Source organism: Anarhichas minor, unplaced genomic scaffold, assembly GCF_050575085.1.
Source record: "Anarhichas minor isolate MPS153535 unplaced genomic scaffold, ASM5057508v1 ptg000074l, whole genome shotgun sequence".
Classification (NCBI taxonomy): Eukaryota; Metazoa; Chordata; class Actinopteri; order Perciformes; family Anarhichadidae; genus Anarhichas; species Anarhichas minor.
The window spans coordinates 9,707,372-9,719,714 of record NW_027466520.1 but is presented as its reverse complement, the minus strand read 5'-3'; the positions used below and the strand labels follow the sequence as shown (position 1 = coordinate 9,719,714).

Sequence of the window (12,343 nt, the reverse complement as noted above, 5' to 3'; positions counted from 1 at the left end):
ACGAAGTACTGCTGTCATGAAACTATGGCAGAAATCCTCTTCAGGGTTGACAAAACACATGCCTGCCAGTTACTTCATTGGCTCCAGATTCGAAATTAACGTTTCACATCTCTCTGACACAACACCTACGATACGACAATGACACCAGCTGTATTTCTCAAAAAAACATTTCCCCACCAAATGGTCATTTCTAAAGATCAGTGAGAGCACCTGACGTTGTGAAATTATTCAATGCACATGGTGGATTGGATTTATTCTGTTTTAATTGAAACACACAGGTTGGAATGATAATTGTCTCTCACATGTCCACGTCATGTCAATCTCAGGTACAAAAGAAACTATAAAGAGAATTGCAATGCCGCTGGAAACTGCTGAAGTTCAGTGCTTTTGTGGTGCCGAAAGGGCGAGGAAACTGGACACCGGCATCACATCTGACTGGCTTTCTCCACACTCTTGGCAGCGTCTTTGAGCTTTCCCACCAAATCCTGAAAACCAGCAACCATTGATCATTTTAAATAGGAACATGTCCGGTGAGATAGCCTAAAATATCACTTAGAAAAATAATATAAACGCTGTTAATTATACTCATTATAAATAAGAATAAATTAAATGTGTATGCGTTCAGAATTATGTTATTCTATCTGCCTCGACACTGAAGAACATTAGACTGTACGTCCGAATGGATTTATCCAAATATTTTACATCGGGAATCTGACTGCAGTGCTGCCATATGATTTAAATAGCCCACATGTCAGCCCTCACATCACATAAACAGAAAACATCAAACAGCAGAGGTCATACTGAAACTTAAAAGGCTATGTAAAGGCTTCAGCGATTTAGCATAATGCATGCAGAATTTATTTTTATACTAGAACGACTTAATGTATCATCATCATCATCAACGCAATCTACCCGGTTCTGGGCCATTTATTATATATTTAATGTTGAAAAAATGACCTTTCATTTAGCCTATTATGTGGAATGTGCAGTTCAAATGATGCAATTTAAGACTTATTTTCTTTGGAAGCTGCTCCTCTCTGAAGAAGGAAACTGCCCTGCAGCATTTTTTTCTTCCTTAGGGAGGGTAAATGTGGTGCGTAAAAACGTATATGATGCAACTGCCAACTTGCTTAACTCTGGAATAGAAATGACAGTCGAAGAGCACATATATTAAAATTTGAGTAAACAAGGAAACCCTTCCTCTACCTGTAGCTGCTCCACTGTGCAGGTGAAGTTGATATCTTCCGAAGATCCTTTATTCTAATAAAAGGAACAAACAGGATCGCTATTTTACGCACAGAAACGTACCAAACACACCCAGGACAGTGAAGGTATAACAACGTATTAGAGTCTTACCTCAGTGTTCAATGAAAGCAAGTAGAAAGGCTCGTTGACCTTATCGACCTGACCGTTCTGTCGGGGAAACAACGTTTTGGTTTGGCGCAAGAAATTGTGAAACAAAAAGATATAAAAATATGCTCCAAAACTTGTTATATGTACCTTCACGTGGTATTGTAGACGCCATGACGCGTCGTTGATCTGAGGTGGACACCTTCCTATGCTAGAGGAGGGGGACAAGAAAGACTGTTGCATCTGTAATCTCGATTAAATAGAAATCACAGACGATCCGGGTCAAAGTATAGAGAAAAAGGAGAAATGTGTTCTGAAAATGTACCTCGTGAGCATTTCAGCCAGAACCCCTAAAGCTTTTCAGTATTTCACAAATAGCCCATTGAGGTCATTTAAAAGTTTTATGTGTCATACTTTTTTGTGAGATTAAAAGAAGTTGCGCGTTTCAAATTAATTTACTTTTTTTTTTTTTTTTTTTTGCAACTGTTTAAAATCAGTTCGCAGACAATGTGGCTCTTTCACAAAGAGCTTTTCTTTATAGCGCGTCATAAAGCAGCATTTACATTCAATTAATCACACTCCATGTCCTTTTCCTCTCTGCTCCTCACTGGGCTAAAGCAACAACTTGTTTTGCTCTTTCCTCATTTTCGGGAAATCCAATTCTTTAAAGTGGCGTAAAAACTCTTTAAATATATCCGTGCGTATTTTTCACATCTCATGTCAATAATCCTCATCAGTGATGTGGAGTAGACTAAACAAATGAAGCACGTCGACATTCAGTTTGTGATCATCAGTGAACTTTCAATGAGCAAAATCGTTCAGTTATATTTCAGCAGTGTTTAACTTGCAGCTTAAATAATATGTCATGTTCCAGTTTCATCTTGGAGATGCAGTTTGGATAAAATAAGTGAAAAATAACATCAAGACCTCCACAAACCTCTTCACAGCTGACAGCTTTAACCATTGCAGACTTACCTTGCTAACAGACGTTCCAGTTCCTTTCTATGTTTCTATAAAACAAAGCATGGATCAATGAGTAATGGGCAATACAGCCACAGTCACAAGACTATATGAAACAAAATAAAGATTTCATAGATGTAATATTGTTAGAACTGTCACCTGATGTGTGCTATAGAATAGTTCTACTCTGTCTGCACTGAATGAGAGTTCTTCAAGGCAGGAGCTGCGAGAACAAAACAACACTTTTATCAGATTTCACAAAACTACATTGACTTGACAGTGTTAATGTTTCACATTTTTTGGACAACTTTACATTTTAAATTGCAACACATGTATTTCTCCCGTTCCAAAAAAGAACAGATGACAGGGGAACAAATACATCAGAAGTACAAGACAACATGAAAGCTGGGGTTTTTACGTAAGTCAACAAGAAAACCAAAATAACAAAGAAACACTTTGATAGAAGTCTAAACTAGTATGTAGCTCTATATTGGTTTGCTATTATCACACACATTAAGAACTTAAAACACTGATCTTCTATATCCTGAACACCCAACTCTGATGATCAAAATATCCCCTCCCCTTCTTTGACTAAAGAGCAAAAGGTTAAGGCAATGTAGAGGCACGATTGTGAGAAACTTTATTTTAATAATAAGGCACCACAGAAACCAATATGTCAAATGTAACCACAGTAGCCTACTTATTATTTTAAGCAACTTGCAGGTGATTTCAAAAGTTGCTTAATAATGCTAATTCCCCCCAAACTAACAATAACCTGGTGTGTTGTTTATCTATGTGGGAACATTACTGCTGGTTCACCAGCATACATATCTGGGACATATGGGCCACCCATTCAGGACACACCAACAGCATGGCTAATTAACTCAGTGGCTTTGCAGTATTTGAAATCCTTTTGTTTTTGTTTTAGTTTCCTATTTTTATAGAAAATACTAAAGAGTTCACATATTTCATTAGTTGCTGAAATATTGTATCGACTCATGGTCTCTTATGAGATTCAATCAGCAGGTCGCAGTAGTGTATGTTTAGAAACGTACAGACCTGAATAAACAGTATAAAACAATGGATCTGGCAACATGTTTCCTGTCACACTGCAGGTGATACGAGCACAATTTTCATCGCCGCATGCTGAAAACTAATGAGCCTATTTTTAGCACATAGGAGGTTACAGCAGCATTGATGTAACAGGAAACCTTCTGTGTGACGTCGCCTACCTTATAGTTGACTTATCTGCGTTTTGTTTGACCGCCTCCAGTATGAAGGTGGTCGCTGCAGTGTGACTCTGTTTGAGCAGGATCTGGTCGATCTGCTTCAGCTCGGGCTGATCTGTACGAACACAAACAAACGGTATGAGGATGCCACTCTGCAGGCATTGCCTATAACACGCAGCCTTTATTGTCTATATGGGCACAACATACGCGTTTAATTGGTATAATTGATGTAGGCTAGATCCGCGATCCGTACTTGTGCTCTCCAGATTGACGTGTAGAATGGAAATCAATGACGATTTGCATGTGAATGGGCCCCTCAGCTGCATCAGCCAGGGGTCCTTTGTTTGTTTGTATATGGTGAACATTTCACTTTCTATGTAATTCTGCCATCATTAGAGAGTCGGAATGCTGCAGGAGTTGGACAACACATGGTGTGTGTGACCGAAGCAGCCATGACGGGGTAGTATAGGAGCTGTAACTATTGCACGAGGAGGTAACCAAGTCTGCTGTCATCTTTGTATTAGTTACATTTAGCCTGGTGCTTAAATCGAACTCATAATTAGCAACACACGGGGCGCTGCTGCATGGTTTCAAAGATCTGCTATGATCGGATAAAGCGAACAATCGGATGTGTCTCCATTATGGATTGTGACCAATGGTGATTGAAATAGTCGAACATAGCCTTTCTAATATGCTGAGTAGACTTGATGCCAGTTTAAATGACAAAAGGCATCCCGAGCGGCGGTAGGCTACATGTTAAAGTGGGACTGCTGCAGAATGCAAAACAGGCAGCAGAGAGAGCCAAGACCGCTTTAGCGCAGCTGATGGGTGGCTTGCTGCTGAACCACTGCGCCTCATTAAAGATCTTATTATAAACACGGGGAATCCGGTTCAGAGCGACTCGCAGCACGGCAGCGGCGCCGTAAAAATCCGCAAACGTCGAGGCAGCTCCACCGCACATCCACACGGGGAAGGAACCGGAAGGAGCGCGCGGAGACAAAAGCGGGGAGAGTCAGCTCACCGAGGACTCCGGGGTCGGCTTGAGAGGAGAGCAGGCTTCGGAAAGACGCGTCCACCAGCACCCGGTAGCTGCTCTGGTCGAAGGCGGACGGATCGGCTAGAGCCTGTAGCCCTCTCTGCACAGACTCAGACAACTCCATTTTGCAAAAGGGTGACACACTACACCAGACCACGTGACGGATCAGCTGATGTAGCGTGTGGAGCGGCAGAGGGCTGAGTTGAGGAGCTGGGGCTGGCAAATGTGGAGGAAATCCCTGGAGCTCGACAAGAAGAGGGAAATTGCTCGTAGGCTATGTGGTGGTTTTCATATTGCAGTTTCCCTCCCGTGCACCGGATTTGGTGTGCAATGAAAATATTCTTAGGCACCGTCTCTGCGGTTATATTTGCATATTTAAATATACTGAAACACAGTTTCACTCACAGGTGGGGTCCCACTGAAAACCTGAGATATAATACACCTGTAATCCACATTTCCTTTAATGTCTGTTACATGAATGCATTTTCCCCCATTCACACACAGATCTGTCTATGGCTAATTTGTAGAAAACTATTTTCTTTATAGCCTATCGTCAATAGACGACCTGACACTCTTTCATTCGGCTACAATGAAGAGCTGCAACCAGGAAATGTCTCAATCACATCACGAGATGAAGTGAAACTGACGACACAGGGGATTATTAATTGAGACGGTTCGAATGTTGTAATCACACTGTAGTCCTCTTGTTTGAAGACAGCACCAGCATTTTACAGTTTCATTTCAAGCACATTGTCAATGCAGGTTTGCTACTAATGGGAATTGAAAGCTGCTACCGTTTAAACCAGCACACATCGAATATGCCTTATTGGTATTTAAGACATTTAAAATGTGGATTGTGTAAAAGGATGCACAACATGAACCTGTTTTTACAACTAATGCACATCTGACTTGTGTGATGTGATAGGCAGCACACACCCAAAGCACAATGCGTTTTTGCTGCACTCATAGCCTAACCCTTACCTGTAACACATCATGTATGCTTATCTATTTCAATCATCTGCATATTGCTGGTCTTGTTTGCGTGGGGAACTTCCCTGCCAGAGTCTTGAGGCAGTCATCAGGAGTGTTGGTGAGCAGAGTATAGGTCACTTGTAAATTTCCATTATGTCAGGCCATTATGTTATGCCATTATGTCAGTGTAAATTTCCATTATGTCAGGCGAAAACATGTGTAATTAGTGTGTAATGCAGTGCAGTCAAGACCTGGAACCATGTGACAATAAACTCCACAGAGAAAGGAAAACCCCCTTTTTGCATTAAAAAAAACATGACTGCATTATTAACTGTTATGCCGCATACGTGCTCTGCTGGAAAATTCCCCCAAACTGTGAGAAAAAGATAAATCATTTGGGTCATGTTATCACGTGGAATGCATGCAGACATTGTTCCTCCATTGGCAAAAAATACCTGAAGTGCATTTTTGTAAGAGAAAGCCTCATGTGAGGCAATTGTTTCAGGATGACTTGCTTCTTCTTTTTATCATTTAGGCTACTTGCATTTGTACGTTGTAACTCTTCAGTGCAGTACCTCTTTAAGCTTCTGCGCTGCTCCTGACACAAGTCACCCCCAGCAGCAGTTAACGTGTCAAAGTCTTGGAGGAAAAACTATTTATTGTTTTAAAAAATGTTGCCTGTCGCGGCTGCAAGCACCGCTTTTATACATCATAATGGCAATTTTAGGCTCCATCATTTCCCCTGTGAGATCTTCGTCGGCGTGTCGTTCATTATCTAGAACCGGGACGGATTGCAATCTATCGCGCGGCCACACGCACGCTGCAGCTATCGGAGTGACCTCTGACTCCGCGCTTTGTCCAAAGTCCATTTCGGTTGCAGATCGCGTTGTGAAATAGATTAGCCTAGACTCTCTCCCTCTAAGATACGTCTCTTCTCGTGACGTGCGTCCCTCTGTCCCCGCGTCTTTCCATTTGGACGTCTCCCCTCTCTGTTTATTAACACATCATATTGCATGATCAGATATTTTTCTTTGGGAACCTGTGTCATATGCCTCATGTCAAAAATGATTTGCAACAGACTTGTGTCCGAACTGTAACAGTCATATTCAACCTGATGTATTTACATAATGCAGCTTCTTAATAATTCCTTCAAAATAAATGTCTGGCTCCTCAAATCGAATAACTGACGATGTAAATGAACACAGTCTATACACAGTCACCAATACGTAATCTTCAGCCTCATTTGTTTACATACAACTGCACAGCTGAACACGAGTTGTTTCCTTTTCATCAATATTTTGTTTCTATGAATATTTAGGCCTAAATATTAAAACGCACCAGTTTAACGAAAACACCTTTTTTTCCTGCTGTCAGAATGAAAACCAGGCTGAGGATCCTGCATCATCTTTCGTGAAGCCACATTCACTTTTTTAGAACCTCTTTGTAGTATGTACAGCTGTATAGGCTATAAGACATCTTACAAAAAATCCGTAACATGTTGAAAGATGCATGATTTGACCAAATATTATAACCTAGTCTGTTAACCTGTGACCTCTTGAAGTCAATATGGAAGCTATCAAAACTATCCGATGTGTCAGGCAAACTCAAAAGTAAGCAAGAATCTTAAATTGAATGGATATTAACATTAAGTCCTTTGCAGAAGCCAACAGTGTTTAAGTTGTGGGAGAATAAAGTGGAGTCAACTGAGTCATATAAAGTGAACTTTACAGGTCAAAAATGATGGATAGCCGACGGATGTTTAAATAAAGTTTGTTGCAAAAAAAAGAAAGAAAGGCACGCTGATCTGCATCTCTATTAAATTCTATTCTATGTTATTTTATCCTGCTGTTCCGTTTTAATCCTTGGTCGACTAAAGGTCAATACATTATATTCACTTCAGTCTAAATCATCATTTTTATCATTGTCCGTCTTTACATCCTAACAATGACACACTGGAAACATCCCCTTTAAGGAGACTGCTGTAACATGACCTTGGAAAATGTGTGCATTGTTTACAACGAGGGAACACATTTTCAAAACCAGTTCGCAAAACAAAGATATTTGACCATAACAGTGGTCTTGTTTCACCCTATACTGGATTAGACTGTTTTGTTTAGGTCTGCTTGGTCGATGCATGTGCCATTTATTGCAACAAGGGTGATCATACATTATAGAAGATAATGACAGATTGTCACGCATACCGTTTTTTTGAGTTTGCCATGATTTAATTTCCCAAAACAATAACAAAGATAGCCTATCTGAAAAGTAGACGTTAGATCTGTGGATGGAGTGAGGATTTGTAAAATAAACTAAGCTCACAGTCAAGGCCTGTCTCTGGTTTGGCAAGACGGCTTGTGTTCCTGTCTTCTTTTACAGCACTGCGACAGTAAAATCAACGGATATTTAACAACTCATCAGTCATTTCAGCGTGTGGATGGATTCCTGTAACACGAAGGTGAAGACTCGCGACTATACCTGCAGCAGCATGTTTTCACTATGGGCTGTACTTGACCACTATGGGTCTGCATTGGTGCAGTATGTTGCACGTTACTGTAGCCATCTCCGCAGAGAGCTACTGGCTCAGGGTTCCGATGTCTCATAAAAAAAGATGGCTACAGTAAAACTGTCAACAGGTTTGGTGGGATTGGTGACATCACCAAAAAAATCCGTTCAGTGCGTAATTTCATGAATTCCAATAACTCTCACATGATCGTGAATGAGGCACCGGTGACGTTAAGTGTGCTCTTGTTAGCGTGCCTTTTAGAAGTTCAACACAACAGCTCTTTAGCCCATCTGGCTGCTATTATGCACAGTGTGCAATGATGACAAAAAAAAGGGGATAAGTGGGTGAGTTCATTCATTGTCGAATAGGCTGCAGTCTTCTGATGGAAATTATGAATCACTTGATTTGTCTGACTGATCCAAAAACCCTCAAGAATACACTTTTCCTTAATTCTGCCTTTAGAACAAGAAGAGAGTGGACTGTAAACTGTATTCTCCAATACATACTCGTTTGCAAATAATTGGTATTGGTTGCCTACAACCGTAACTATATTTCTACTTGCTGTGAGCACATTTTGAAAAGAATTGTTGATACACGTTTTAGAGATACATTCCATATCAATGTGTCAGCCAAATATGTTGGGAGCTCAATAAGAGCTTTTGCTGTCATGTTGTCGTAATTCATAAGACAACCAACGTGTCCTCATACAGTGGTTCGTAGGATATCAAACTGTTGTAACCTACAGGAGATATAGGTCTGGCTTTTAGTGACTCTAATGGGATAAATAAACTCAAATTTCCATCTTTAATTCCGTGGCTGCATCATAATAAGCTTTGAGATGAATACTGAAGTAAAGGTTTCAAACCAGAAAATTATTTTCTACATATTGCATTCAAAGTTAGCTCCTCATTGGTTGTCAGTGGAGCAAAAGAGAATACGACTAAACTATTTGCATAGTTGCATAAAAACGTGTGAGAAATAAGTTCAACGCGGCAAAAAAATTAACTAGCCGATGCATTTGCCCTGCGATGTTGCATTCTACTATTTATAAGCTCCATACCCCCATGTTGTACTTTATTCAAAACGTAATTAAGCATATAGAATGAAACCACAATTCCCAAGCCACCAGCTCCGGGGTCAGGACCTCAATGTAACAACGAGGCCCCCTAGGAGAAAAAAATATACTGAATTCACAGTAGGCTAATTCTTATCTGGTTATTATTTTTAAAACTTTAAACTGACCCCAAACAGTAGCCTAATTTAAGAGGATACCTTAATTTGAGCTCACAGGAGGAAAGAAAACGTGCTTTTGCACTTTATCAAACATCAAGTCTGTTTAACCGTTTTAGCACGTTTTAAAAGTTGGGTTGCCAGCAAACCTTTCGGCTTCATTTGCTGAAACAGATTAGAAACCCTGGAACTACTCTGCTCCCCTCAGATGTGGTCCAATGGTTTATTTGTTAGACAAACAAACAGCACACACGCTGGGCTCAGATTTGTATAAGGCTATTTAAAGGTAATTTTTAAGGCAGCTGGTAGGGGGTGAAAATTGCTTGCAGAGAAAAACAACAGATCCTCAAGCATTGCCTGTGTGCATGCGTCAAGTGTGTGTACGCGCATGTGTGTACGTGATAGACGTGAGTTTTTTTGCAGAGTGATTCTGCCCCCTGTTGGAAAAAAAAAAAACTCCCCCCCCCTCCTCCCCTTCCTCCTCCTCCAATGCATTGCCTGCTGCTTTTACATTTAAATGATTTATTATCTTAACTAACACACTGATCATCATATTTACTGACATATTCTGTTGCTTGTGCTTTTTTGGGGGGGGGGGGGGGGGGGGGGGGGGGAAGATGACTTCTTTCGTGACGGAACTGTCTGTCACGAATTATGCATGGAACCATACTAAATGAATAAATAAGAAATATATGAACCCGTTCGTATGTGCAGAGATTGGCGCAGAGGAATTAAATGGGCAACAATATGATTGATTAACCCCACTTAAAAGGCGCAGAGAAGAGAGGATGCCCTGCAGAAAAAGCAGGGCCATATAGAATTTGTAATTAACGTCTCCTGTTAAGTACCTCATTAACTAGGTTATATATAGAGCTAATTAAATTATTGTCCTGCAGAGCCTATATTCCCCTCTTTATTGAATCATTTTGATGTGTAATCCATCAGATATGGTGGCGAAAAGGAGTAAGAAAGACGCGCGGATACAACTCTCTGATGATAATATGTTAATCTCAGGGGGGCGAGTCCCCCTCCCCGTCCCCAGAGGTCAGCATGGGGTCAGTGTCTTGCTCAAGGACACTTCAGCAGGGCGCGTGGGTGTGTCGGCGCAGCAGCGGCTCGAGCCGCCACCCTATACATGCAAAATAAAATGATGAGAGAGCGGCCTTGCGCATGCATATGTTTGTAAAATGTCGTGAGATTATAAAGACGCCGACGGCTTTTTAAATATCCGCTGATGGAAATTCGTGGAGGAGGTCGTGGCTAACAAAGAGCACGCGCGCCCGGTCACGCGCGCCTCCGCTGACCGCTAGGTGGCAGTGGTGTGGTTTCTCTCTCTCTCTCTCTCTCTCTCTCTCTCTCTCTCTCTCTCTCTCTGTCCTGTGAGGAGCGCATAGAAGGAATCATTGGAGGGGAACAAAGAAAGGAGGGAGAGAGAGGGGGTCTGTGAGTGCTTGCGTGCGTGTGTGTGCGGGTGAGAAAGAGAGAGAGGGGGGGGGGGGGGGGGTACGAGAGGAGAAGGAGGGGGAGGAGAGGGGGTCTCCCTTGTGACAGGACATATATGGAAATTTGAATGGCTCACATTCACCTCTACCAGAGCGCGCATGCCCGCTCTAATTCACCAGCCAGCACCAGCACCTCCCATTACGACTTGGATCTCGCCAAAGCAGCGTCACAGGTTAAAAGGCAGACGATCTGAAATGTGACAGATAGATAGAGCCTTGGTGATTTTGGGATGTATAGCAGCACACATCCATAGAGCTGTGTGTGTGTGTGTGTGTGTGTGTGTGTGTGTGTGTGTGTGTGTGTGTGTGTGTGCGCGCGCGCACTCATACTCCCATTGACAATAAAAGCTTTTGAGGTTCGACGTGATTGTAATTACAGCCCTTTAAGCCTGCCTATCACAGTAACAATATGGCAGACCAATGTGTGGCGGAGGGATATTAAATGCAAATATCACCTGACGTAAAATTCAATAACAGGGCTCAAAGTCTTTCACCTGCCGTTCACCTTGTTATATTGCTAAAATTGCATATTTTAAAAATATACATGTACAAAAATAAATAACCTAAAAATAATATAATAGGCTAATCCGCTGAATAAAGTGAACAACTACTACACAAGGGCTATGTTTAAAGTAACAACAATTAAACAAATTAGTTCCACGACTAAATATTCAGTGCCACAGATAAATACAATATAGATAAATTACCGATCATAATAAACTTTTTTATTTTTATTTTACCTTTATTATAATTATTATCGTCAAAATTCTGACAAAATTCTTAAGCCGCTTTTCATGTGATTGTTTAAAACAATATAATAGGCTATAGGTGTAATTGTGTGAGTAACCTTTCGGCCAACATTGTTGGATACAAAACAAAACTGTGATAATCATCATATATTTTAAATGTATTTGTATTTATTATTAACAATAATGTATTTTTTATACGTAGATGGCGAGAGAGCCGGTGTTTCCCCGAGCGCGCAGTAGCAGCTGCTCCTCCTCTTGCCTGCCGGTGAAAAGCAGCTTCCTGCCGGCTGCTGCTGCCACCCATGTCCCGCTCGTCTCCCCGCACGGCGGCTTCGCACCGAGCACGACGGGGAAGTCTTACAGTGTTTAGCGACTATATCGCTCGCACAGAACGTACTTACAGCTTTTTAAATAATTAAACACGAGTGTTGTTGCTTTTTTTTTTAACATATAGGCTACTCATGGGGGACCCGCCATATTTACCCTGCTGCTGACTGAGGACGGCAAGCAGTTAGGGTCTTTTAAAGTTTAACACATTTGGCTCCGCATTGCTCCACTTGGAGCCAACGTAAGGCCATTATGTTTACTGTATCTATGTTCTAACAAGGTTTATGACGCAAAACAAGCCGATCCGGACAAACAACTCTTATGCAACATTATAAAAACTCCGAAGTTAGTCACTGCCCAACACTAGTTGATGGTTTGGAAGTCGTACATTTTCCTTAAAATGAGCCAATCAGACAAGGATTTGTTGTTGTTGAATGGTTTATTCAGATCTGAGCCTGCTGAAGGCTGGTTTTAGTCAGTCCTCA

General features: G+C 41.3%; 1 protein-coding gene across 1 annotated transcript; it reads right to left on the bottom strand.

The window, feature by feature from the left end:
- Nucleotides 1–245: 245 nt before the first annotated feature.
- On the bottom strand, nt 246–4,890 carry commd3 (COMM domain containing 3). The gene is made up of 8 exons (XM_076080375.1): nt 4,561–4,890; nt 3,543–3,654; nt 2,470–2,533; nt 2,326–2,360; nt 1,501–1,561; nt 1,357–1,413; nt 1,207–1,260; nt 246–485 (listed from the first exon to the last, which is right to left on the bottom strand). The coding sequence occupies exons 1-8, from the start codon at nt 4,697–4,699 to the stop codon at nt 426–428; spliced, it is 582 nt and encodes a 193-aa protein (XP_075936490.1). The 5' UTR covers nt 4,700–4,890; the 3' UTR covers nt 246–425.
- Between the last annotated feature and the right edge of the window lie 7,453 nt (nt 4,891–12,343).

Coding starts and splice junctions, on each gene's coding strand:
- commd3 (XM_076080375.1), bottom strand. CDS start 4,699: ATGGAGTTGTCTGAGTCTGTGCAGAGAGGGCTACAGGCTCTAGCCGAT. Junction 3,655..4,560: donor AGCCGACCCCGGAGTCCTCG/GTGAGCTGACTC, acceptor GTGTTCGTACAG/ATCAGCCCGAGCTGAAGCAG. Junction 2,361..2,469: donor TATTCTATAGCACACATCAG/GTGACAGTTCTA, acceptor TTTGTTTTATAG/AAACATAGAAAGGAACTGGA.